Below are 27,183 nucleotides of genomic sequence, written 5' to 3'. Positions count from 1 at the left end.
ACATGATAGATAGGTTTGCAAATGGTGGAATATGTTTGGGCTTACTTATATACTATTATGTGACCTCCTCTGATGTGTCTGTAAAACGTACCTTTTGTCCCGAAGTTGTGTCCTGAATTTTGACCTCCTGTCCTGAATTTTTGTCCTGAATTTTGACCCGTTGTCCTGAATTTTTACATTCACCATCCAGAATTTGCACCCATGCCAGTTTGTCACCCTAGTTGCCTGCCCACTTAGAGCCCTTACATTACATTTTAGTTGTGCACAGTTGAATAGAGCGCGCCTCGTCCTTCACCTCCGAGGGTGTCGTCTCCGTCAGATGGGCTTCCCTTCTAGTAGTAAACATTAGGAGGTCAAGGTAACGATTGGGGGCGGTGGCGCCGCCATACCTGCACTCTGTTATTGTTCGCTCATTTTGGGAACCTGCCACGTTGGACTGCAACGAAAACTCTACGTTCTCAGACCGAGATGCGCGCGAGCAGTTTTCTCGGACCAGGCCTAGGTGTAGCAGTTGACGGGTGCCTGTCTTTCATTACTGCCGGTGGCTCTCGGTGACAGCTGTGTTTTCAGTTCTCAGATAAGTTCACAGCTGGCGCGGCTCTTTTTCGAGCTCTCTGGGGGCCTATGCGGGTTCTATGTGGCCCGAGTACTTCTCACCTCCAAACAGAATTATCACAATTGTACCCGGGGGCGCGAATTACACAAGGACTCCACAACTCTATGACGAGTCATCACCAAAACAGGCCACCTTACCTGGGCCACAATGCTCTGTGGTCCTAGAAGACCTGCCTACACTGTATGCCATTTTAGACGCTCAGCAGGATTACAGCCTCTTAGTTATTTTGCCAAGAAACCTAATATTTTTAGTTTTAAATGACAGACACTACCTATTTTACAGTCTGCAAAGTTTTAACCGGTGGGGCATTGTGTATACAGACCTTTCACCAGGTATATCTGTAGACTCCTTGATTTAAACTGGTAGTGGAAAGTGCTGCCAGTTTGCTAGTAGTACACTAGACTGTAAAAATGTAAAAGCTGAAAAAATAGAACGTGTTTCCTTTAGGGCTTATGTACTCCTATTATATTTTCTTGGTAGCAGGCAATGGTATCTCTAAAAATCGCAAAACAGGTGGCAACTTATTATATTTTATTATTCCATTTTCCCTTTGTGTTCCCTATTTTAATTTCACCATTTCCATTCTTGCGTCCCCCGTGTTTAGTGCACTTGAATGGTTTGCTCCATCTGGGCCTCTAGGAATGGGAGGTTGGTTGAAGTCACCAGTAAACGTTGCAGTTGCTCTATCTTTTAAAATGTGTCAGATTATAATGGACTTTTTACAAACATACACGTTTGGCATTTTAAGAGTAGCTTTATTTGAGAGGTTGATTCATTGGTACGTTTGTAAAACATATAGGGGCATATTAACAAGCTGGCGAAAAAAATTATCGCCGCTTTTGCGGCCGTTTTCAGCCGAAAAGCGCCGATAATTTTATCGCCTAATTAGCAAGGCCACGCTAATGCGTGAAACCTTGCTTTAGCGTCGGGATTCCTAACGCCCAGCTTTGCATCTCTAATGAGATGCAAAGTGGGCGTTCCTGACCTAACATGACAGGAGAAATGTCGCTAAGCAACATTTCTCCTATCATCAAGCCCCACGCTATGAAGCATAGCGTCAGGGAAAAGTAGAGATAACCCCTGTTATCGCTACTTTCCTTACGCCTACTTCAGGACTGACTTAGCCATGATATCCTATGGAAGGTGGATATCATGGCTAAGAATGTGCGGCCCTATCATCAAGCTAGCACCAAACTTCGTGAGATTATCGCAGGGTTTCCAGCGATAATCTCACATTAGGCAGTTAGCGTGAGGATTTTTATCGCTGAGGAGATAAGCGTTGCTAATAGCACGCTAGCTCAGCGATAAAAATCCACATTACCTGGCGATAATTATCCTCACGCTAAGTGCGCTGAGCGATAATTATCGCTGGTTGTTGCTGATATGCCCATTCGCTACCAAGGGGTGCTCTGAAAAAAGGGGCCCGCTACAAAAACAAGCATTGGCATAGCCAACAGGTCTCGCCTTTGGGACCTTAAGTGTTTAGCCATGCAACACTTGATGTTGTTGCCCCAAGGGTATTGTGCTGGATAACTAAACACTTATAAGGTCCCAAAGGCGAGACCTATTGGCTATGCCAGTGCTTGTTAAATAGTCCCATTAGATCAAGACAAGGCTGTGAGATTTTGTGGCCACATCTTGACATCCCCTTCCACTGATTTTACCCGATCTCGACCAATGAACGGATTTTCTGAATGCCTGAATCTTGATGAACATCAGCCTACCCAATTATGGGCTTTGTAAATAAATATATGTGTGAAAGGTTAGCATTCCAATTTCTGATTAAGAATTGCGTCCTTTAATTTTCGCAGACATTGGTTCACACGAGAAGGCGGCAGTGCACCGAACTCAATCCAATGTATACCTTTCAGTCTGAATTCTGTTGATACTTTCAATAGTTTGTACAAACTTTTTTTTCTTCCGTGAGAGCTCCTGCATTCCTGTTTCTGTTGTGCCACCTGACACTGCCCTCTGCCTCGCTCTCTCTTACTCTCTCCAGATGCGGGGAGCTGCCTGCCTGACTGGTCAGGGTACACGGGGGTGTGTTCTTTCTTTTGTTGCGCTGCTCGCTGCCTTGTAATCTCAAGGAAGGCAGCGCCAGGGTGCCCGGGGTTGCATTTGCCATTTGTGTTTCCGCAGTAGAGCTGAAAGCGAATTCCCAAGGTGTGGGGAGCAGGAGGACCTCGCGCGGGGAGGAAGTCGCGGCTTGCCGAGGCCCCCTGTCTGAGAGTGAGTGCCAAGGCCACCGTTCTGGGATGGCAGCCCCGGGTCAGGTGGACCAGCCGCTCCGGTGGGAAGAAGCGGGGCGCCACAGGATACGGACAGCGTCGCCTGCCAGACGCCCGGCGCTTCTCGGCGCTGCCCTGCTGCTCCTCAGACTGCAGATGGGGCTGGATGGCGCCTCGGCTCAGAGGGTCCCAGGTGTCGCTGTGGCCGGAAGCAGCGGCTTCAGCCTCCATCCCCCTCACTTTAACTTGGCTCAGGGGGCTCGGATTTGGGCGACTGCCACCTGCGGGGAGGAAGAGGGCGCAAGCGGAGCGCCGAGGCGGGACCTTTACTGTAAGCTCGTCGGGGGGCCAGTCCTCCCCACCTCCGGGCAAACTATCCAGGTACAGTAAAACGGTTCTGCTTCTCACACGAATGAAACACGTAGGTTCAACTAACGACCAGTAGAATGATGCGGGCTACAAGTCACTGGCGACTTCTTGCGACATAATGCAAAGGCACACGCCTCGTCAGGGGCAGTAAGCGCTATATAAATACAATTACAATACAATGTAGCACTGATAGACGTAGTCCTCCGAGCCACGCACTTACACATTATTTAAAACAAATGTAACGAACTTTCCCGCAGGCCATACGGTGCCATCATTAAAAACCACACACTTGTTTTGATGTATGACAGCTTGAGACTTGAAATCGCTAAATGAATAACCATTTCTCGGGCAAAACTAGTTTTCATTGTGTGTGCCTATGAATCACGCATGGCACCTTGAACCTGCAGCTCTGAGATCACAGATGCCACACCTGATACAATTGCTAGACAAGTCTGCCACACTGTTGTTTTTGCGTGTCCATTGGCGCTACACTGTATTAGAATGCCTGTAGTGTGGGCGTGGATGTTGTTCCGTGCAGTCTCAGTGACTTACTAATAAGTACTGGATGCTGTGATATGCAGAAGTACAGAAAATTTGCTCGGTTGCAACATAAGTGGTCTCCGTGTTTTTTGTACTATTTTGCTGTCTGTGTAATAGGGAATGGAGGAAACGAGCTTGCACGAGGGCAGAAATGGAACAAACTAATTTTAACATGCCGCCACTCCTGCGTCACGTAAAGACCAGACTGCTGCTGTGGGAAGAGTAACTATCTATGCATGCAGTGCTGTGACGGCAGCTCACAGACACGTTCTGTCAGTGCCCTATTGACTTATGCCCAATATTTTTTGTGCGACCTGTGGACAGGAGAGCAGCCCTCCTCTGCAAACAAGGTCGTACCAACCACCCCACACAAAATCCCCCAAAGCGGAAGGGGGTTTTGTGTGTAGGAGGTACATTTTGTCTGCTTTTCAAATGTGAAACCACGTTTGAGGTCAAATCAATGTGTTACATTATTATTCCATTTGACGTACCACATAAGCAGCAAAAAGTAGTGCAAAGCATTCGATACATTTCTTTTAAAAGGGTTATTTGGATTTCTTTGCTAAAATCTTTAATACTCATTGCAAATCAATTTTAAACAATCCACATGGAGTGTATGCTTTCGCTATTTGCCTTCTCCCTGTTAGCCACAGTTCAAACATCTTTCTTTAATTTAAACCTGGGCAAAACCTGTTTGCACTATTTTTTTAATAGAACAACATAAAAGGTCAAATGGATTGGCCACATTTTTGCTCGCAGCGCAGACATCCTTTAATATGACTATTTTTATTACAGCGCTGTGAAAGTGCAGTATATCCGGTTAGATGTATGAAAACGAAAGCGAGGGCATAAAAATTGAGCTCGAGGCAGTTGGCTACATTTGTAATATTTGGTGAGTAAAGCTACCGATGGGTTTTATTTTTCAACAGAAATCAAAGCAGAAGCTCCCCAAGTTCATATCTGTGGCAGAAACTCTGATTAACCAGTTGCAAGTGGGCTACTACATCCAGGTGTTGCTTTATCTATTTCTAGAATTTTATGAAATTGCTCTAGAACATTCTAGTTGGTTCCAGTCACATCTTGAAAATTGATATTGGTATTAGAGTAGCTTATTGTTTTTAGTTCGTATTTTAACTTTATCCGTATAATTTTCCTGAGATGTTCAATACGAGTACTGCGGTACCTGGGTAGTTTTTATGACACCGGGTACATACTAACTTCCCAGGGTGTGGTCGTTACCCACGGTCTGATTCACAAAGTTAAACTTACACTTTTGTGTACGTTAACACTTGTTTGCTATTCACAAAGGGATTTACGAGTAGTATCTTTATGAGTGCGGAGTCTCTGCACATTAAAAGATGTCTTTTTATGTGCGGCGACGCCACACTCATAAAGATACTACTCGTAAATCCCTTTGTGAATAGCAAACAATCGTAAACTTACACAAAAGTGTAAGTTTATCTTTGAGAATCAGGCCCTGAGTGAGGAAACATACACCTTTTCCAATTTTGGGAGGTCAGAGTGGGCATAACATGCAGGTTTAATGGAGTCCATATATATTGCTGGATGTTTCACCTTTTTCCTGCTATTTGTTCAGGACAGATGTTGCCAATTTTTTTCCTGGCAAAAAGCCCCATTGATAATTTCCAAGTGTCCATTCATTACAGCAGAACTCATGTTGGAATAGGAGTGTCCCCTGCATGGTGTACAGTACTGTCCCCTGCCTGGTGTACCCAACTGCAAGTATCTGGTGTCCCGGATTTTGGATTTGTGGCCCAGCCTCACGCTATTCCTGCCCTTTGAAAAGAGTCCGGTCCTGGCCTCGTCCTGGAGCTGCAGGGATGCACTAAGTATGTGCACCATAGTTGCTGAAGACTACTGTACCTGGCACCGGTTCCTGCATGTAGCATCTGGTGGCAGCATGCCGTGTTTTTGGAAATCCTATTGTGACCAGACCTTTTACCTGTGTCACTGGAGTGGAATCCTACTGGCCCACTCCTATAATTTTTTGCTGCTACAGATAAACCTGAACATAAGTGAGTGCCTGAGTAAACCAGAGTAACCCAGGCCAGCGGGTTCCATTTTTGAAGACCCTGGCCTGTTCATGTGCGCATGATGGAGGTGAGATTCCTTTCCCAGACAGTGGAAGATTATTGCTGACATTCATGCAACTGCAGGGAGGGAACATTGAAGTGGAGAAAGAGGAGATAGGCTTCCCTTTAGAAATGTGATTAGGTCCTTTTGATTCAAAGGGCTGCTGATTTTTCTTACTGAAACTGCTATTTTTGGATGGTTGGGGTGATCACTGTCAGCTGTGGCTGTTGATACTCACACGTCTTTGTGCCTAAGCTATGGGTGCTCCAGTCTGATAACAACCCTGCTGCGAGAAGCAGACAAAGGCTGGGTCTTGCAGACAGTCTGAGAAGGACACATGAAAAAAGAACCGGTCCAAACTGGTTCTGAACCTGCTGAGAGAGAATGCACATCCCATCTCTGCTTTCCCTGTATAAAAAGGGGGAGCTGACCCACTTGTACCTGTTACAACTTCTCATTCACCAAGGAGGGTGTGCTCTACAGAGTATGCTATCTGTGCAACCAGGCAGCCAGCTTCCCAGAGGTGAGGTGAGGTGACATCACCTGGAGTCTGATTTGGAGGAAAATCAGTTTCCCTGTCCTGGAATGACTGGAGGGTCCTGCCAGGAAGAAGGGTGAAGGACTACTGGTGTGGCAAGAACAGCTAACCACGGTCCTGTGGGGCTGTCCAGCAGAGGTTTGTGAGCAGCTTGACTGGCATGCTTCAGGCTCAGATCCAGTTACTATCACTGAAGCAGAGGATTCATAGCAGTGCCAAAGTGTGCCTGAGTGGATATACTAGTCGACCCTGCTGTTGAAGTCATGGTACTAACCTTTGTGTGCCCGAGCGGCCTGTGTCACTGAAAAATACACCTGTAAAGCCGTGGCACTTGATTCACGTGTGTCCAAATTGATTGACATTGTGTCTAGCCCCCAACACTTGCCAATGAGTGCCATGTGGACTCATTGCTGAGAGTAAAGATGCCACTTCAAGCCACTTGCCAGCGTGTGCTGAGCAATTGAATGGCTGCCTGACCACCTGATCAAACGCAGCAGCTGCTGCCTCACAGTGCCTTTAAGAAATCTTGCCATTGACCCTGGACCGGTGGCTGGAGGAAGACTGCATTGATGCCATAACCAGTGGTGGCTTCTCTGCTAAGGCGGAGGAACGTCGCCTCACTGACTGCAATAGGAAAAATAAAATGATTATAACGGATCGTTATTATCATTTTATTTTTTCCATTGAAGTGAGTGTCTCTCAGGCGGGGCGGTGCTGGCCAGAGCAGGGAGAGGAGTGGTTTCCACTCCATATGTGCACATGACTGCATGGCCGGCCAAACAGTCTTCCCCACCAGGCTGCATTACACAGCCTGGTGATAAACATGCAAATCCTCCCAGTCCCATCTGAGCGCCATGGTTTGACGCTCAGACCAATCACAAAGCTGCATTGCATGGCTATGGGGATCTTGGGAGCCCAGGTGCTTCCTGCTCCTTTCTGCACCTGGATGAAATAGGAAGGAGAGGATTGAGGAGTGGCGGCGGCCGGCCCAGGTATGTGTTTTTTTTTAAATTATGTTCTGTCCAGCAACCACCCCCCAGCCCCCGCCCTACCATTCATGATCGGTAGGAGCCACTACTGGCCATGACCCAGGGAACCCCAGCTGAACCAAAGTTGCTGAGGTCTGACTGCAACTCGTGGGCCCCATAGGCAATGCCACACTACCTGCCGCTGTAGCCTCCAGAACACTGTCATGTGCCCTGCGTCTTCTTGCCCCAAATCAAGCAGTTGCTTGGCCTGATCATAGCTTTTGCACCTCCGTCCTGTCAAGGAAGAAACACAGACTGAAGAGGCGTATACGAGGCCTACTATGGAACCAGACCAAGGGTGACAGACTAGGTACTTGCTGTTACCACATACAACTATTTACCCAAAGGGCGGGGAGTACGGTACCTGTACTGGGACCCCCACCATGGCGACCTTTGAGTGTCAGAGGTGGAGGGGGGAGCAGAGAGCAGTGCATCTTCCCCTGAAAATAATAGACTGGCACCTGTACCACGGGTATCGGAAAATCCTTTGCGATAGTGTGTAGTGTTGAGTTTTGCTATGTACTAAAGTGCTTTCCTTTTCAAGAAAGATAAACACTGGGCTGGAAAATTATGTTTTGAGCTATTGCCTGTCTGTTGAGTAGTGAGCCTGTTGTACCTCAACACTAACCACAATGAGAAGCCTGTGACTGCCCACCTTCACTACTACTGAGAGTAAAATACTGAAGGGGTTGTTCTTAGCCCAGTTTGCAGATTCATAGTAGGAGAGACTCAGAAAACATAAGAGGCAAACAACCCTACCCCCCAGGGCTGTGACCCAGTAGCCTCCTGGTCGTCACATGGGTCCACAAGAACATGGTCTGACAACTACAGATCCTGAAACATGTGCAAACTCCAATTTGCAACCAAATCAGGAGTTACTCACTGAATGAGCACATACGATTTTAGTGTTAAAAAACCTACTTGTTTTCAAACTGGAGGCAGCAGAAACCTCTTTTAACAGGTCCCTTTAGTGCAGTCTGGGTGTCATCAGCATACATGAAGATATCAAACCCACGTGACTGGATCAAGTCAGACAATAGAGCCATGTAGAGATTAAACAACCGTGGAGATCGCATTGATCCCTACGGGTCCCTGCAGTGTATAGCGTGAACAGAAGAAGAATGAACTACAGTTACTTGCAACAACCCACCAGCAACTAAGACTTAGTCTCTGACAAGGCAAAATGCCATCCATTCTCCTATAAGTAAAACAAAGACCTAAAACACATTAAATTCCCTACTACTTTTATCACTCATACATGAGAGGTAGCACTTGTTCACCCTTCCACACTATTCTAGGCAAATCTGTGCCATACTTTACAAAAAAACATAATGTTTGTTTATTTTAATAGCAGGGTTAAAATAGCACTCTGGGTCTTCTAGGACTAAAATCAGCTTTATTCAGGACAAGATCAATGCATTTAGTTAATGCAGGCAATATATTCAAAGCTTTGGAGTTTCTTGTGTCTAACACAAACAATTACAGCAACAATAAGGGAAAATCTCCAATAAAATACCGCACTGACAACAATATTTTGATGAATCATATGAGACACTCTAGCTACATACATTTTTACATGTATTTGCTTAGAAAACCATCTAGCATTTGTATCACTAACCATCCTGGATATCTATCCCAAATGATGTCGAGACATTCTATTGTCTTATTCCACATCTCAAACAAAGAGGTGAATTAGATCAACCAACATGAAATCAAACTAAAGAAAAACATATACATGTATGCACTTATCTTTTAACAAAACCGGCATTACGTTTAATTAACACCATCCGTGTGGTAACAACTCTGTAACTGAATTGTTGATTCATTTTCGCAATGGTTTCAATGTGGTGGCAAACTGTGGCTCACTGTTTTGAATCTCATTAGGGCAGTGCACTTTCTCACAACCGGAATTTTAAAAAACAGCTAAAACACATGATGGTATTTGATTTTGATTATTGTCGAAAACTAATATTAAAGTCTGTAAAAGAACTCAGCATACAGGAAAATTGAGAAAGATTATTTGAATTATCAAGCTATATCTAATTATTCATATTGGAATAGAAATAATCTTACTTCTAATTTTATGAGAGAAAAAGGTTAGGTCAAGTTATTGCACCTCTCGACTTACAAGAATTTAAACTGATTTTCATCAGGAACTAATAACATTTTGCTTTCACCTGTGCTACCTCATAATATTCAGCAATGGAAAAGACTTTGGGCCTGTTTGAGAGTTTGGCAGACAGGATACTCAGTCATAAACAGATTGGATAGCCCGTCCACCTTATTACAAGTGCCATAGGATATAATGTATTTACAACATGTAGGATAGGATATCTGTCACATTTGTGATGGAGTAACCCATTCTCTGAACTCTAAATCAGGCCCTTATCAATCTTAAGTCCAGTACTATCTGGTGGCTGAAATCTGGAACCACAGTATTAGAGTATTCATTAATGAAAAAAGTTATTCACTTATATTGAGACCACCCACTAAATTCAAATGTACCCATAAATACCTAGCGGCTCCCCCTCCATTAGGGTGTGAAGCCCCGCCCTTCCTGCCACTACCCTGAAATAAAACAATAAAAAAGAGGTTTTAAACCCGTTCTACTCTCATTTTATCTTAATCCCCCTGGACCCGACCCTAGGACTCTGATGGGTCTTGGGGGGTGGGGGGAGGTACAGGGGGATGACACTGCAGGTGAGGGAGTGGTGGGCACTCCCTTCACTGCGCATGAGGGTTTGGCCGCAGTAGTGGCTGGCAGGGAACGAGAGTGGTGAGGCGGGGGAAGGGGGTTCGCCCGGGGGGGGTATTACACCATAAAAAAAACATACTTATATTCTCGCCGAGTCCGCAGCCGCCTCTCCTCTGTCGTTCCTTGCCTCTCTGGAACGAGGAAGCTCCCAGGCTCCCTTCCCTGACCAATCACAATGCTGCAATGCAGTGTTGTGATTGGTCTGAGCGCTGTAGCTCGGCGCTCAGATGCGACTTGGAAGGGTTTGCATGTTTCTCACCAGGCTGTGTAATGCAGCCTGGTGAGCAACATGTAAAGTGTGCATGACTGCTTGGGGCGGCCCAAGAGGGCCGTCTAAGCAGTCATGAGCACTTTGGAGTGTGCAGCAACCACTCCTCCTCCCGGACGGACGTCATGGGAGCCCAACCCCGCCCAAGCGGTCCGAATTTTTTGATTTTTTATAATAACAGATATAACTTCTGTTATTATTATTTCATTTTTTTTACAATGCTGCGCAAGCAGTGGGACGACGCTCCTCCACCTTAGATGAGGAGCCGCCACTGTTTCAAACCCTCATGCGCAGTGAAGCTCTCTGGAGAGAGCAAGCACAGGCTCCCAGTCTGCCTGGGAGCGCAAGTTGCCAGCGCTCAGGCCAATCCTGATGCTGCTGTCTTGCAGCGTCAGGATTGGATGCAGTGCAGTGCAGTGCATCTGGGAGCCTATGCCCAGAGGAAGAGCAGAAGAGCGCGATGCGGCAGGCAGCTGTATTGTTCAGGTAAGTTATTTATATTTATTTGTTTATTTTTCACAACCCAAAGTACTGAATTGATTTACATCAAACTTGACATGAAAGTAAAACTTTACTTAGAATGTGTGCTTCTATTGGTTTGGAATAAATCAATTTAGTAGTTTTTTAGATATATATGTGTTTAAAAATAGTGCCTGAGTGGGCTTTAAAGGATTGACACTTGAGTATCTTTGCCGTTTGTGATTCACAGATTCTCCGCAGGTCCAGAAATTAAAAAACTCAAAGGAATCCAATTGGTTAAGAGACCATCATCCCTTTCGGAACCATAGTTGTAATTTATGACCTGTGGATTAGAGTGATCGGATTGGCTGTCCCCATAGAAAAAGTTATCTAGCTGCAGCCATTTCAGGATGCAGAACATGGTTCTCTTTTCCTGGGAAATAATTTAAAGTACTTTGAAATCCGTGGACGATGGACCTTGGAGATTGCACTCTCTTGCAGCAAGGCTCAGTATCGTTCATGCATTTAAATTCCTTCCAGATTCCATTCCAAATTTCATTCCAGAATCTGCGGCAAACGTTGCTGCACATGGGTGAAGTTCATGCGCAGTGGGGGTTGAAAATTAAGTACATCACTGAAAAAAGCACAGTTAAAACAGGTATGGCTCTATCTCCATCTTGGAAACTCACCGAAATTCGGGAATTATGTTTACCAATACAACACGCATCATAACTGGTTCTGCATTTATGCTCAAAACACTAATTTGCTACCACCAAAGAAATGAACAAAGAGCTATCAAGAAAACAGCAGGGTAGGCCACACGTGTGTTGCATGCATCGATACACATTACTGGTGAATTTCTGTGATTTGAGCCAGAACCATAATTCAGTTTTTAACTTTTTTTGGTAAAAAGATATCAATAACAGTATCAATCAAAACAATACCCTTTCAGGCTGAACGTGCCAAAAGTTTTGTGCCGGTCTGTCTAGAGGAGGACAAGAAAAGAGCTCCAAAAGTACAGCTTCCCATATTAATTCTAATAGGAAACTTTGCTCTCTGATACAGAAAAAACAGATGAAAGTAATTACACCACATTTGGCAAAAAGTTAGAACTTTACTCAGAAAGCATGCTTCTAGGGATTTGATGTAAATCTGTTCAATTGTTTTTGAGAAATTATCATTTAAAGTGGGGCTTGGGTTAGGCATAAGGGGGTTAACCCTCAAAATAAGTTAGATAAATCTGAGTACCATGGGACCAAAATCACGCCAATCTGATTGGTTGAGGGATCTTTTTTTCCTGGGGTTGGCCACTCACTGGGAGTTTGGTGCAAGCTGCCAGAGGTATGATCAAAAAACCACAGAAATCCACTGAAAAAATAAAGATTAAAGAGACATTCTAGTTAGGTATGGAAATTGGATCTTAGCTTATGTTAAAAAAAACTGAAATTCTGATAAAACCAAAGGTTAAAAAGATGTTATAGTTAGGTATAGAAATGAGATAAGAACGAATGTTTAAAAACTGTAAACCCCCTGACATTTACCAGTTATAGCCTAGTGAACTGACTATAGCTCCCGCCCCCATTATGCACTACTTATGATCTCACATATTACACCACTCATGACATGTTAAATGGTATTATTGATTACATCTTTGATGACATCATCCAGTCATTGTGATAGTGTCCCGTAAGGTTTGTGGACTGGAAGTAATTTAAAACCCTACACCTGTGCCCAATTTTGAATTACCAATCAAGTGATAACAGACGTAACCTTTGACCTCATGTTGGGCAAATAGCATACGTGTCAAAACACCAACATTTGTTGGATGTTCCCCTCTGTTTAATGGTATTCACCTACAAACAAAATTCAACTATAGAGTTTAACCCTAGTGTGAGTTATACCACTTCTAACTGGGTCACCCATACATTCTACATTATTCAGCAACCAGCAACGCCTCAAAATCTTCAGCAAAGTTCTGGAAATAAGTATTCACACCTTAGAAACTTCATTGTTACAGATAATTTATCTATAGCAGTCTTTTACAACTATTTAACGGGTACGTAATCAGGCATCCGCTCGTGCATAACCTATTGTCAACAGAAATTTGGGCCTTTCTGACAAAAATGTTTCAACAGGCTTTGGTGTTAATCCGCAACCTACTTTGAAACATGCCTCTGCAACCCGCATCAGGTGTGCTCAGCTTTGATCTTGTTTAATATGGACTACTAACACACCCCAAACATTACTGCTTTGTAAACGGTGCACCATATGATTTAATTGATTTAAATTTGGTAAAGCGCGCGACTGCCCTAAGGTGTCTTGGCGCTAGCGCATTCCTCAATCAAAGCCTCAAGAGACCATAAATGCCACAGAAATGATAGAGCAAGTGAAACAGCCAAGTTTGTAACAGTTTGGGAAAGCAAATTAAGTTCATCTGGCTTTTTAGCTGCATCAGCATTTTCCCCCCAAAATTGACTAGTAGTGTAGACAAGACTGCCACCACCCCATGATGCTTTCTTAATTCTGGGGATGATCACTGATCTTAACATCACTGAATGTAAAGCTCTTTTCAGAGCATACCAACCAAATTTGTTTTTTAGGTACTTTGGACCAATGCCATGCAAGGCTTGTGTGCCAAACACAGAGCCTTGAAAACAATCCCTTTTCTGACAGGGAACCAATAGAGTTCTGCCAATGTGCTAGATACCGACTTAAATTTGGGGATTTTCTTTAGTGAGCAACATACTGTGTTTTGTAGCACCTGAAGCTTGTTCATGGGTCTCTGTTTAATGCCCATATAAAGGGAATTGCAGTAGTCAATACTGGATATGATTAAGGAAATAATGACTGAATTCTGCAGACTTGTGGGGATAAAAGGTAACACCTTCCTCAGCAGTTTTATTATAAAGAAACATGATATTGAAAGTTTGTTTACTTGTTCCATAAAAGACAACTCTGTGTCAAAGATAATCCCAAGATTTCTTACTTTGGGGACAGGTACTGGAAGAAAACCCAACGACTGGGGCCACCAGGATCAATTGCAAAATTGTCATCTCTACCAAACAGGAGAACCTCTGTTATTTGGGAGTTTAGCTTTAGACAGTTCTTTATCATCCAACCCACGATGGTTTTCATACAGGTGTTAAAATGATCTGCAACCTCATCCACATTATTAGTGATTGATACCACAATCTGAGTATCATCAGCATATGCTGTTGTTTGTGGCAAAGCCAAAAGAGTGGATAATCTTAGCTACTGGAGTCACATATACATTAAATAACGTAGGACTAAGGGATGAGCCCTGGGGGACCCCGCAAGGCAGAGTAAAAGGTTCAGAGCTAAGCTCCCCAAGTGTCAACTGTTCTCGGCCACTTAGGAAGGAGAAGATGAAGTCCAGAACTTCACCGGAAACCCCTATTTCTGATACCCTGTCTAAAAGAACTTTGTGTCTGACAGTGTCGAAGGCTGCAGACAGATCTAACAATATCACCACAGCCTTCTCACCCTTATCCGTAGTCAGCCTGATCTTGTCCGAGGTTGCTAATAAAGCAGTCTTGGTGCAATGGCCGTCCCGAAAACCGAACTGTGTCTCATTCAAAAGATTGTTATTTTCCAGATATTCTGATGAAGTTTTGATGAGATGTTTTTTTTACACTTTGGCAGGAAACAGTAGCTGTGAAATGGGCTGATAACTAATTTCTGATGTGGGGTCAAGAGAAGGTTTCTTTAAAAGCGGGAGAACAGAGACTTTTTACATCCCTTCTTGATGATGGTGTTCAGCAAAGTCGTCAAGACTGGAGCTATCGTAGCAGACATGTTATGAACTACCTTAGGCTGGCACGGATCAGAAGGGGCTCCAGCTTTGGAGGGCCTAATTAACTCTGCCACTTGATCGGTTTACAGAAAAGCAAAGCTATCTAACCCAGCAGTATCCAATGTTTTGGTAGAGGACTCAAGGTTGGAGCTAGGCAGCCATGAAATCAAGTTGAAATCTCAATATACTTTCATCATGCACAACTATACTTACCTCCAGGACGTACGCTATTTAATGCTATGTACCCACACATGCACACACTGTAATTCAATGCTGTGTATAACTATAGTCCCTTCACTAACAACGTTATTTTTTTTAAAACAGAATATGTGCTTATGGCGCAATGTGAACAGCAGTATCATGGATGAGGTAATGTAAGATGTCATAAGTGATGTCATGATATTTAAGAGTGTGTTAACAATAAGTGGAGACAAGGGGGGGGTGCTTTTTACAGGTCCAGCATACATGCCCTTATACTAATAACAAAAAAAGGGAGTATGCAGTTCCTAAAGAGGCTACAAGTGACTGTAAGTTAAAGTGCATCAGAGTGGCTTATCCTTTTGGATATAGTTCCCTCACACACCCAGCCCTTTTTTTGTTATTATGATATTTAAGAGGTCATGAATGACGTAATAGTTGCTGTCAAAAGAAGTGCATGATGGGAGGGAAGAAATAGCTAGGTTTCTAGGCACTTGATTAATTTAGTGTAAAGATGCAATTAGTACACTGTGAATAGTATAACTAAGGCAGAGAAGGGAGCTTACTAGTACTCATGAGATTAGAGCTGTCTGCATTTCCAGGTTTGTGTTTAGGTCCTTCCAAAGGGGTGGACCCAGTACTGAGGTTCATCTACTATTCAGTGAGTGTCTTTGAAACGTGCTGAATTCAGCACATTGTGGTCCCTGTAGTGTTTTGTAAATATGTAAAGCGGTACCCTTCTGGTTCCTGATGGACTCCATAGAAGAATGATGTAATCATATGGGTGTGTCTGGATGTGGTTAATAAAGTTTGTGACGCAATGCGTACAGTTACTTAATAGTTGCAGTCTGAAGAATAAAGACGTGCACTACAGAGCTCTGTGTGTAGCGCAATCATTTGCCTGCTTCTGGCTGGGGAGGATGCTACAACTGGTGACGAGTTAGTGGATCTGCAACCTGAAGTTATGAGAGTGCCCTCCCTCATAGTTTTCCTAGGTCCAGCAAACTGCTGCCTTGTGCGCAACAGTTGAAATAAAGCAATCAATGGTGGCCGTATGTGGAGTCAAAGCGCAATTTCAGCCAATGCAAGGCTTTTAAAGAAGGCGAAGGCCCTACGGAAAGTTCAGTCACAGTCATCCCAGAACCTGCTGGTAAGGCTGAAAGAAGAGGTACTGTGCTGCATTCACACAGAGCCAGCTTACACAACAGTACGAGAGCACTTAAGGCAGCGACAACAAGATACAGAGAAGTTTAGAAGGCCAAGACAGCCAGGTGCATCATCCCGGCACCACGAAATGATAAAGGCCATGAAATCCAAGTACAAAGCAGAATGCTGAGAGAGGTTATGACCATGTACAGGAGATAAAACAGTTACTCACTGCCAAAGATTAAAAAAGACATCAGATCATCCCGACCATGCTGATGCAAGAATGCAGCTGGGACATATAGATGGTATGAATGGAGCAGGTCCCAGAGGGAAGCAGACAGCGCCAGAGAGGGCCCTACTCTCAAAGCCAGTGAGGTCAACAACTGGCTATGATGCTGCCGTTTTCTTGAAACAACGCTGATTTGATACGTCCAAAAGCAGATTATTGGCGCCGCATGGACTGCTTGGATTGAAAAATTTGAAGATTTCATCAACGCGTTAAAAGAAACAGATGACAAAAAGATCATCAAATACTCAAAAAACCTTGCAGGTGACTGAGTGAAAGAGGCAATAAAGAAAATACCACAAGCTGATGAAATATTTTTCCGTCAGATTAAGGCGGCATTAGGAATCAAGTTCAATCCAATGCCGAACGTCGACTATGAAAAGTACATCCTCAGCCAAGCCAGAGAGCAAGCTGGAGAAACAATGGATGAGTTTTCTGAAAGACTTGAGGCCCTCATCACGCATTGCAAGTTCAATAAATTCAATGATGAAGAAGCCATCCATCTCAGAGTCATTGATGGTTGCCTTTCCGACTTGTTCAGAAGATGTATGCTGTGCGAGACACTCAGTCTGGAGAGAGTGCTCATGCCTGCAAGAACATAAGAATGTGCAAATCAACAAGTTGCTGATATGAAAGCTGGAGTAGCCCAGAGTGAATCCGCATTGAACATGAAAAGCAAACAGAGAAACAAGGTCGAGTGCCATAAAGTGATGTCTCCAGGGAAAAAGAAATTGTGTCTCTGATGTGGATTCTCCTTTCTGCACAAAGGTAAATGTTCCAGCATTGGACAAACATGAAAAGGTTGTGGGAAAGAAAACCAGTTTGTAACAGTTTGCAAAGCAAAAGAGAAACCAACTGCGTCATGTCAAGATGAGAAAATGGATGCCAGAAAATTCCAGAAACCCTCTAGCCACGCCCACTAGACAAAGTGGTGACACCATTTTGAGGCACGTGAAATCTAAACAAAGTCGATCGTTATCAAATTCATCTTCCAAAGGTTTTTCAACGTCATTGTCGAGCGACAGTGAAGAAGACGGCTGTGCAATGATGGTGTCAACCGATGAACAATGTGAACACATGGGTTTGGTTTAATTCAGAGAAAAGTCCAAGTCCAAGTGAGATTGCCACATCAACCAACCACGTTCTTTTGGACATTGAACCAAGATCACACTAAAGGTGAATGGTTGTTCTATAAAAGTTTATCATCGATAGTGGTGCATCAATAAACATAATGCCAGCAGAGCAGTACAATGAACTATTGCCGGTGCCCCGTCTCACACCTCCGAAGGCAAAGGTATACAAGTGGGCTGCTTCCACGCCATTGGACAGTCAAGGGTCATTTGTAGCAACCACACAACACAAGAAGATAACGGTGCCAGCACCGATTCATCTTCTTAAAGGTACTTCCTCAAGTGCATGTTTACTCAGTTTCAGAACTGCTGCAGACATGGGTCTGATTTCCATCAACTATAACCTAAATACACATGCAGACATAGTAAATCAATTCCTGTCATTGTATGATGGACTAAGAAAGCAATCTTAAGACCATGAAAGTGCAACTTCATATCAATGAGGACATTCATCCTGTTGCTCAATGACATAGTCGAATTGCTTTTCACTTACAGGAAGCTGTTGAGAAAGTACTGGAAATCCTGTCACACCATGATATAATTGAACGCTCTACTGGACCATCACCCTGGGTTTCACCCATAGTGGTAGCGCCAAAAAAAGACAGTGGAGGTGCAGTGCACATCTGTGTTGACATGTGTCAAGCCAACAAGGCAATTGAGAGAGAACGACAACCTGGTTCGCACACTGCAGATATGATTACACAGTTGAATGGTGCCAAAGTCTTCTCGAGTCTTGATCTGAACAAGGGTTATCGCCAACTCAAACTAGAAGAAAATGCCACCTTTTCAACCCATATTGGTTTGTTCAGATATAAAAGACTATGCTTTGGGGTGTCGTCAGCTGAGGAACTTTTTCAGGATATCATTTGCTGCATAATTCAGCCTGTCACACATGCTTTTAGTTATATTGATGATATACTGGTATTTGGGGCCATGCGAAAAGAACATGACAAAGCCCTTACACAAGTATGCCGCTTGCTGGTTGATGTTAGTTTCCCTTTGAACGCAGAAAAGTGCGAGTTTTAGAAAACAAAACTCAAATTCCTTGGGCATATTTTCTCTGAAAAGGGGATGACACCATATCCGGCTAAAGTGCAAGCCTTGTCACCCACTACACCACCACATGATGTGACCTTGCTGAGATCTTTCCTTGTCATGGCCAGTTACTGTTCCAGGTACATGTGTGACTATGCCACAGTTAGAGCCCCATTGAGACACTTGACAAAAAAAGAATGCTGTGTTCAAGTGGTCACCTAAATGTGATCGGAGCTTTAAGAAAATCAAATGTGCAATTAAGAACGCTACTGCAAGGGCCTATTTTGATCCAAAACCTCATACTGAGATTATAGTAGATGTCAGCCCAGTAGGATTGGGTGAGATCCTTGCCCAGCACAGTGGATACGATAACGCTCAAAGGCACATTGTGGCTTATGCAAGCTGGAGTCTGTTGCAGACAGAAGAGCTTATTCCCAACCTGAGAAAGTAAGTCGAGCTGTGGTGTGGGCTCGTGAACGCTTCCATGTGTTTCCATATGGAAAGCACTTCACCCATGTCACTGGCAACCAAACTTTTATTACTATTTTTGGGAATCTGAAACCCAAGATGCCCCTCACATCAAGAGGTGGGGGTTCGATTGCACGAGTATGATTACACAATTGTGCATAAACCAGGGAAAGATAAAAATCCTGCTGTCTACTTTTCATGAGTGCCAGAATAGTGTCACAGTACAACCGCTGATGCCTATGTTAACTTTATAGTCAAGTCAAGCATACCTGTGGCTTTTTTTAGTAGAGCAAAGTCTTGCAGCTACAAATGCAGATCAAGATCTTTATGTTCTCAAATACATTATTGCCCAGCAATCCTGGAAGAAACACATGTAACCTCTTATCTTTGAATACCAAAAGTAAAAGAATGTGAGCAAGGAACTCTCTGTCACACAAGAAGGCATTATTTTACGAGTTTCTAGAATTGTCATTCCAGAGACTTTGTGCCAACAAGTCACAGAACTAGCCCATGAGGGTCAACGTGGCATTGTTACCACCAAGAGAGCTTTTAGAGACTGAGTGGGGTTTATTCGCCTTATCGAAAGGGTTGAAAGAAAATTAAAGGCCTGTCATACGTGCAACTGCTTGTCTCCCAAGAAAACGTAGCATCCATTGGTTATGTCTGATCTCCCTAAGCGGGTGTGGAAGAGGATTGCGGTTGATTTCTTTTGACCCCTTAACAATGGACACCATCAAATGGCAGTTGTTGATGAGTACTCACGATTTCCCCGGGTGGAAAACATGTCATTAACCACACATGACAAAGTCATTGGGATATAAAATTACATTTTAGCAATGTTGGGTGTCTCCTCTAGACCTGGACGGTAAATTCTGTTCCGCTCGCGGAATTTGGGTAATTTCGCGTTCCGCGGAGAACGCGGAATTGCCCAAAATTCTGCAGTCCGCGGCATCGCGGCATCGCGGAATTTTTTTGCTTGTTTGCATTCTCAAAATGCGTGTTCGCAAGATATTTCCCCCCGAGCACGCAAACAGCGTTCGCGAGCAGGAAAAAAGCATTGCGAACAAGCAATTCCATGTGTTCGCGGAATTTCTGCGTGCTTGCGGATATTTTTTACCATTTCGCAGAGCTTTGCATAGCACGACTACGCAAATTCCGCCCACCCCTAGTCTCCTCCATTCTCAACTGACAGTGGCCCACCATTGAACAGCTGAGAGTTTAAAGAGTTTCTCACCAACATAAATGCCAAACATCAGGAAAGTACCCCTCACTGGCCGAAGGCCAACGGCGTTATCGAATGCTTCATGGTAACCCTAAAAAGAGTAGTTAAGCACCCTGTGCTAGAAGTAAGTGATCTCAAATCGGCTCTATGTGTAGCCCTTCGGACCTACAGATCAACTCCCCATTCCACTGCAGGTGAAAGCCCTGCCAACCTGATGTTTGGGAGAGCCAAGGAAATCACATTGACACAATGGACCACACATAGGTTGACAGGTGTGGACGAGATCCGTATGACGGATATCTTTTCACAAGTTTAGAAGGAAGACCTATGCTGAAAAATGTGGATGTGCCCGGGACACTATTTTCAAGGAAGGAGCCTGGGTCCTGGTTAAGCAAATATGTAAATGCAAGTCTGATGCTCTGTTTGATGCTGAACCTCTGAGGGTTGTGATGAGCAAAGGATATATGGTGATCGCTCAACGTCCTGGACAGTTCGTTACAAGAGATTCACCACACTTAAAGCACCTACCTCAATGTTCGGCAGCTCCAGATGTCATAAGTGAGACTTACCTCCTGAAAGTCCGGAAAGCCCACCTATTACAGCTACCTCTGCATCCCCAGTGCTTGTGGCAGTCCCGCTTCTCCGCTTCATCAACCTCAAACGACTAGGTCTGGAAGACTGATACAAGCACTGTGATGACTCATTGAGGAACTGTGATGTATATCAGTGGCGGCTACTGGTTTTAAATATGGCGAAGCGTGATGGCTCCAAACTCACCATAAATGCTGCACTTCTCCCCGGCATGGCAATTTTCCCCTGCATCCACGAGCAGGAATGGAAGGACTTCCTTTCTGCTCAGTGGAACGTGAAAACAACCAATTCTGGAGCTGCTCTCATCAGTGTGAGAGCAGCCCCAGAAGCAGGCTAACTCAGCATTCATTTTGAGGCTGGGGGCTTATGCCAGCAATTCCCCGGCTGTTTCACAGCCTAGGGACTGCTGGGTCTACAGTGTGCATGTCGGGTTGCCCATAGGTAGCCAGCTGGCCAACTCGACATGCGCACTGAAAGGAGCAGTAATAATCCTGCAATAGCAGGATTTAGCACGCCCCCTGCCCCACGCTCGTGCTGTACACAGCGGAAGCTGGTGGCAAAATAAAATGGCATTATTATGCTATTTTATTTATGTGTGCTTGCCTGCTGCATTCACAGCAGGTGGGGTGATGCTCCTCTGCTCTTGTGGAAGAGCTGCTGATGTTTATGTATAATATTTGTGATTTTTATTTAACAGAGGGGTAGATGTAGTGTCTTGTAAATATGTGTAGCGGGACCATTCTTGTCCCTGATGGACTCCGTAGAAGAATGATATAATTGTTTGGGTGTGTCTGGTTGTGGATAATAATGTTTGTGATGCAATGCGTACAATTAGTCAACAGTTGCACTCTGAAGATTAAAGACATGCACTGCAGAGCTCTGTGTGTGGGATAGTCATTTGCATGCTACCGTGCTGGGGAGGACATTACAGTGCCAAAGCAGAATGTGTCACAAGGGCTCTTCTCTAAATTTGTATTTTACCAGCCAATGTTGAAGTGGTAGGATTCGTTTTATGGCACAGAGTTTGCAGCATCAGGGTTACATGATATCTTTTCCTAAAGCCAGCTACCGTTCTGGATGAGGCATTTTGCTGACTCCGAAGATTGTCATATTTTGTGACTTCAGATTTCTTGTTGAGCTCTGCAGTATTTAACAACTACATGGATGAAGACGTGTACTACTGGTTTTAGATCTGATTGTAGTAACAAAGATTCTGTTTTGGGCAGGTGGTATATTTAAACGGTATGAGACCAATACATTTAACTGCGGTTTGAGTGTTAGTTTACTACCATCAAAACTTCTGTTACTTTTGCTATTAGACCAGCAATTATGTGAACGCCTCAACATTCAAGTGTATATATATTTGTTTGTAATTACCTTAAGTTATTCTTAGTCACACTATGAAACTTGATATTTTTCTTTAAGATTTTCATTTGTGATTTGGCTACTTGGATGTTGTTCTAAAAGGAAAAAAAAAAAAAGAAGAGGAAAAGAGAAAGATAGGAAAGGAAACAAAACATAAGAAAACAAAACTAAAGAAAAGAACATTTTTAATACTGAGTTAAAAACACATTGAGGGTTGCCTACAAACAATTTTCATTGTAAATTAAGCATACATGGTGCGTGGAGACATGGAATAGAGCTAATTCATCATGCATTTAAGGCCTACTCCCTGCTAGTTTGTCTTACTCATTGTAGTAGCTGTTTTTGTACCTTCTCGTCTTTCCTTGCTTTGCTCTGTTGCCTAACACATGCCAGTGGCGAGCCTGCTGAGCAGAATAGTGTCTGCCAAGTACCATGGACCCGGGTAGGAAGAGGAAAAGGCGAAGGATGGGAAAAAAAGTATCATCACTGTGTCCCAACATTTACACAAGGTGGTCTCATCAAAACCACGGTGAGTGTGGCCCTTCTTGGCAAGGTGGCCGCTTTATTTCCTCGTACTCATAAGAGGCACATGTAAACTGTGTTACTGTTAGCACAGGTACTGGATTCCACACCTAAGGCTTTGAGAGAACTACCAAGAGAGCCCATGCTATTAGAAAGTTTGTTATATGTCCTGTTGCACTAAACCGGTGGGGACTATTACCCAGGATCCTGGTAATTTCGATGACAGGAACATAATGGGGTTTACACATTTTTTTGGAAACAACATGAAGAAATCTGTGCGGATTTCTGCATGTTTTACAGCAGAATTTCATTAAGAGACTAAAAATCGCTGTGTGAAAAACTCAAATGTCAAATTCTGATGGGTTCATTAACTCACACCAGGCCCTTCTTAAGTTAGGGCCCCTGGTAATGAAGGTCTATGCATGATATTCTAGCAACAACTGCTCTGTTGGGTTGTACTGGCACATACCACAGTAGATCTGAAGCAGTCAAAGAGTAGGCACAGACTTGGAAAGGCTTAAAAATACCAAGTATCACACAGAGTACCTCCGGCTGTATGTGGGAGAGGGGAAGGAAGGTGGGAGTTTTGTAATGTCAGAAGAAGAAAAGCAAGAGGAGAAATTTCCTTCAGGACAAGAACCTTACTCACCGCTATGTGACATGCTTCATCATATGGGTTCCCTCCTCACACCGAGGTGTGGGCTACAACTCCCTGAGGGGAGGAGCTGAGGTGTTTTCTCAAAGATAAGCGTATGGATAGTGGTGACTGAGGGGCAGAGTGAAAAAAAGGGTTGTGAGTGATTAAAAGTGTCTCTCTGGATCCATTAAATCTTTATTGGGTAACCACAGGGACACAGTTAAAAAGCAAGAGGATTAGGCATTAAACCAATATATCCCTAGAGAAAGGTCAACATTTTTCTGCCATTGGTTGGTCTCCTGAAGAGATCCGAAGGCATTCATCAGGACCCTAGATGGATAGTCACTATGCGTACGTGAAAAGAATGTACCTATACTGGCCAACACAGAAACAGGGCAGTCATGTGTTCAACGACCCAATTCTCTTCAAAGGGGTTCGTCTACTCTTGAAATTCAAATAAAAAACATTTTAAAAAATGCAAAGAATTGAGCAAAATGTGCTCAATTTTCTTGGTATAGGTCACGCTTTCCTAAAATGCGATATACCAAACCAACTCTCCATGCTCTTGAAACGTCTTAATGTGCTCAACTGTGAAGAACATAGAGCATAGTGTTTACTATCGTGCAACCAATATAATGAATATTAAATCATAACAACCCATAGATATTAGTGAAAAAACCAAATCTGTTCTTTCCTCTTTAGAAAAACATGATTCATGGTGTGATCTGCAAGAGACCGATGGGATTGTGTTACTCACGTATTACTGTGCATATTGGATTCTGTATGTGTTTATATCTGCCCCCACCCTCAGGGGCTGATGAGTCCTACACATCTCTTGTTCCATGCCAAGCCGCATGGCAGTTTTGCAGCCGCGCAAACCGGTCCACATCTGACACCAAGGACAACTGTCCAATCCGAGGGTGTGGGCAAATAAGCACACATATAGAATCCCATATGAAAAGGATTGCACAGTAATACGAGTGTGACACGATCCCACCAGTCTCTTGCAGATCACACCATGAATCATGTTTTTCTAAAGAGGAAAGAACAGATTTGTTTTTTCCCCAATATCTATGGGTTGTTATGATTTAATATTCATTATATTGTATGCACAATAGAAAAGAGGAAAAAATGAGGAGAAATGAAAACATTTCCCCTCGTTCGCCTGCTGTGGGGAGGTGTAAGGTTTGGCATTGCCCCAGGTTTACATAGTTTTGTAAATCTGGTGCAGCGTCGAAATCCGTGGGAGTTGTGTGGGAACACCCACCGCAACGCCGATGGAACACCTACTCGACAGAGTAAGGCAACGCAGCGACTTGCTCTGTTTTGTCTTACTCCATATCTATGAGGCCATGCAAAGCCACGCAGGGTGATTTTGCCTCGCTTCATAGATATGATTGAGATGCTTGTGCCGCCGAAGCTTCTAAAAAACTGATGCTTCAGTGGCGCAAGTCTCTCATGAATCAGTCCTAAAATATTTTGTTAATTTTTAGGTCTTTCACCATCAGGTAGCTACATATAAAATAATGGGTAGCTTAAATTAAAAATATATGAAAAAAGTTGTTACTCAGTGGGAAATGCATATATAGTACATAATAAAACCTCTATTATTTAATGCACTGCATAGGTGTGTGTGTAACCAGAGAGCCACAGAATTAAAATTGGTTGGTGCAGTGGAAAATAGTGACTTGTGTATTTTTAGTGCTATGAGGTCATAGCCTGTGACAGAAAGCACTGTGAATGTGTAAGTCATTATTGTATACGGGCATTACACACATTACAAGATAGACTGCTACAAAATGTGCAAAGAGTTTTAGGATAAAATGGAGCTTCAAAAATGTAGATTTGTGTAATATCAGACCATAAGTAAAGCATTTTTTTTTGTTGCATAACTGTCCCTTCATCACCTTTTATGGGGTACTAAGCGCTGTCTAAATACAGTTATTAAAAGCACACACTTCACAGCCCAGTTGCTAACCACCACAAAAAAAAACACATCTTTGCCATCACAATGCTTGAAGTCATTCCAGCAATTAAAGCCAGAACCACTCCCAAGCAGCCTTTACATTTGCAGATTAACTCATAGCACACATTTGCATGTCATTCAGGCAAGCAGGCACCCTGGGATGAAGACTTACTTGAAGGATTGTTTTACCTCTCTCCTGGGCCTCTTTGTTTTACAGCACATGACACTCAATTAATGTCAGCTGAAGCATTTTAACAATCGCGGTTGTGTTTGTTCAAAAGGAAGAGCACGTTTTGTATTCCAGGCAGAAGTTAAGCCTGGAAATGCGTGACCCCCTTCCAAGGACTCCAAGGCCCCCCTGGGGGTCGCGCCCCACAGATTGAAGAACTTTGATCTAGGGTCCTGATGAATGCCTCAGGATCTCTTTAGGGGATCAACCAATGGCAGAAACATGTTGACCTTTCTCTAGGAATATATTGGTTTAATCCCTAGCCCTCTTGCTTTTTAGGTCTCGCCTGGCGTAGCTGCGCACATGCGCAGTCTCGCCCGGCGAGATGTAATGTTTTGAGGGATTTTCTGTAAGGGGCATTAAGCCCCGCCCCTCTTTTCCATTGGCCGGCGTCACCGTTTATGCTAAACGGTGGCCAGCCATTGGAAAAGAGGTGGCGGTGACATCTTTGCTTGGCTTTTTGAGCCGTCCCACTTGGACGGGCTGGCCTGAATTACGTTGGTCACAAAAGGTTTCTTATCTTTATGGGGCCAAACACATGGCCCCATAAAGACAAGAAACCTTTTGGCAGGCGAGGCCGTCCAAGTGGGACGGCAGAAAAAGCCGAAAGAAAACATCATGGCGAGCGCTTGTTTTCCTTCTGTCAGGAGTGTTGCTATTCGGGTCTGCGGTGGGGTCTATAAAGCGTAGTGCTTCTTTCCTTCGGTATTCTGGTCACCTAAACAAGCACTATGTACCACTGCCCTAGAAAGTTGTGTTTTTTTTATTGCATACTGGCCTTCCAAAACCAGGGTAGGGGTAGTCCTAGGCAGCTTCAACTCACAGTGCCCCCTTCCATTGCCTTTCTCTATCTCTCCCTCACCTCATGACGAAAGAGAAACGCGCGGACAAGAGCACATGGGAAAAAAGACCAAAAAAACATACATGCCTGAATGGAATCGCAGAGCCCTCTCCCCGTGGCAAGGGAGGAGCTGACCCGGTCTCACGCCCACCTCTACACACCAGTGCGAGAGAGTAAAACCAACACCCCGGCCCGCCGCAGCGGAAGTGGCAGCTGTTTGTGCCCTCTGACCTGCCTAGAATGTTCTCTGGCTGATGATCTCTGTTGAACACACAGCACGGCAGACAGCACCCGCACTTTCTTTCACGTTGTCTTGCATGGGACTGCCGCCTCTGTGCTAGAGATTAGCTGTACACTTCATGGAGTTTGATGGGTGTGGCCGGAGCGCGTTCAGTTGCCCTCTGGGTTGTGTGCCCATTGCCTGCCAGGCTGTGATGTGTGTGCGTGGAATGAGGGGTCACTCTTATCGGAGTTTGTGTAGTGATAGCAAGAGAAGTTCTTACTCATTGACTGTACCTGTCAGAAGCAACTTCGAAGCTGAGCACTAACTTGCTCTTGGAAAATCAAATTTACGTCAAACATAACAAGTGTTTTTTGCTTTCTAGGCTAAAGGGGAACTCGGAACCCGGGAGGGGGCGGGTGAGATGTTTGTGATAGTCTGCGTCTGTCTATAGCCTGTTAGCCTTGAGTTATGTAAGGGAGAGTGTAATAATAGTGTCTCTGCAACCAGCATATTAATGTTACGCTGGCATCACCTCCGTGCGGCCGAAGCTTGCCTCACAAGCCGCTGATCTTGGTGAATAAAGGGGCTAAGAGCCGAGGGCGTTGAATAGGTGGG

At 44.1% G+C, this 27,183-nt stretch overlaps 1 protein-coding gene across 1 annotated transcript in view; it reads left to right on the top strand.

Moving 5' to 3' along the window:
- The first annotated feature begins 2,613 nt into the window (after positions 1 to 2,613).
- Positions 2,614 to 27,183, top strand: part of LAMA3 (laminin subunit alpha 3) — an 881,606-nt gene continuing 857,036 nt past the window's right edge. Inside the window, exon 1 of the mRNA XM_085605753.1 lies at positions 2,614 to 3,225. Within this exon, the coding sequence (XP_085461879.1) occupies positions 2,872 to 3,225 (354 nt within the window). The 5' untranslated portion in view covers positions 2,614 to 2,871. The remainder of the gene's footprint in view (positions 3,226 to 27,183) is intronic.

Source organism: Triturus cristatus, chromosome 5_1, assembly GCF_964204655.1.
Source record: "Triturus cristatus chromosome 5_1, aTriCri1.1, whole genome shotgun sequence".
Lineage (NCBI taxonomy): Eukaryota > Metazoa > Chordata > Amphibia > Caudata > Salamandridae > Triturus > Triturus cristatus.
Note: the sequence above shows the minus strand (reverse complement) of the source record. Positions and strands in the feature narration are given on the sequence as shown.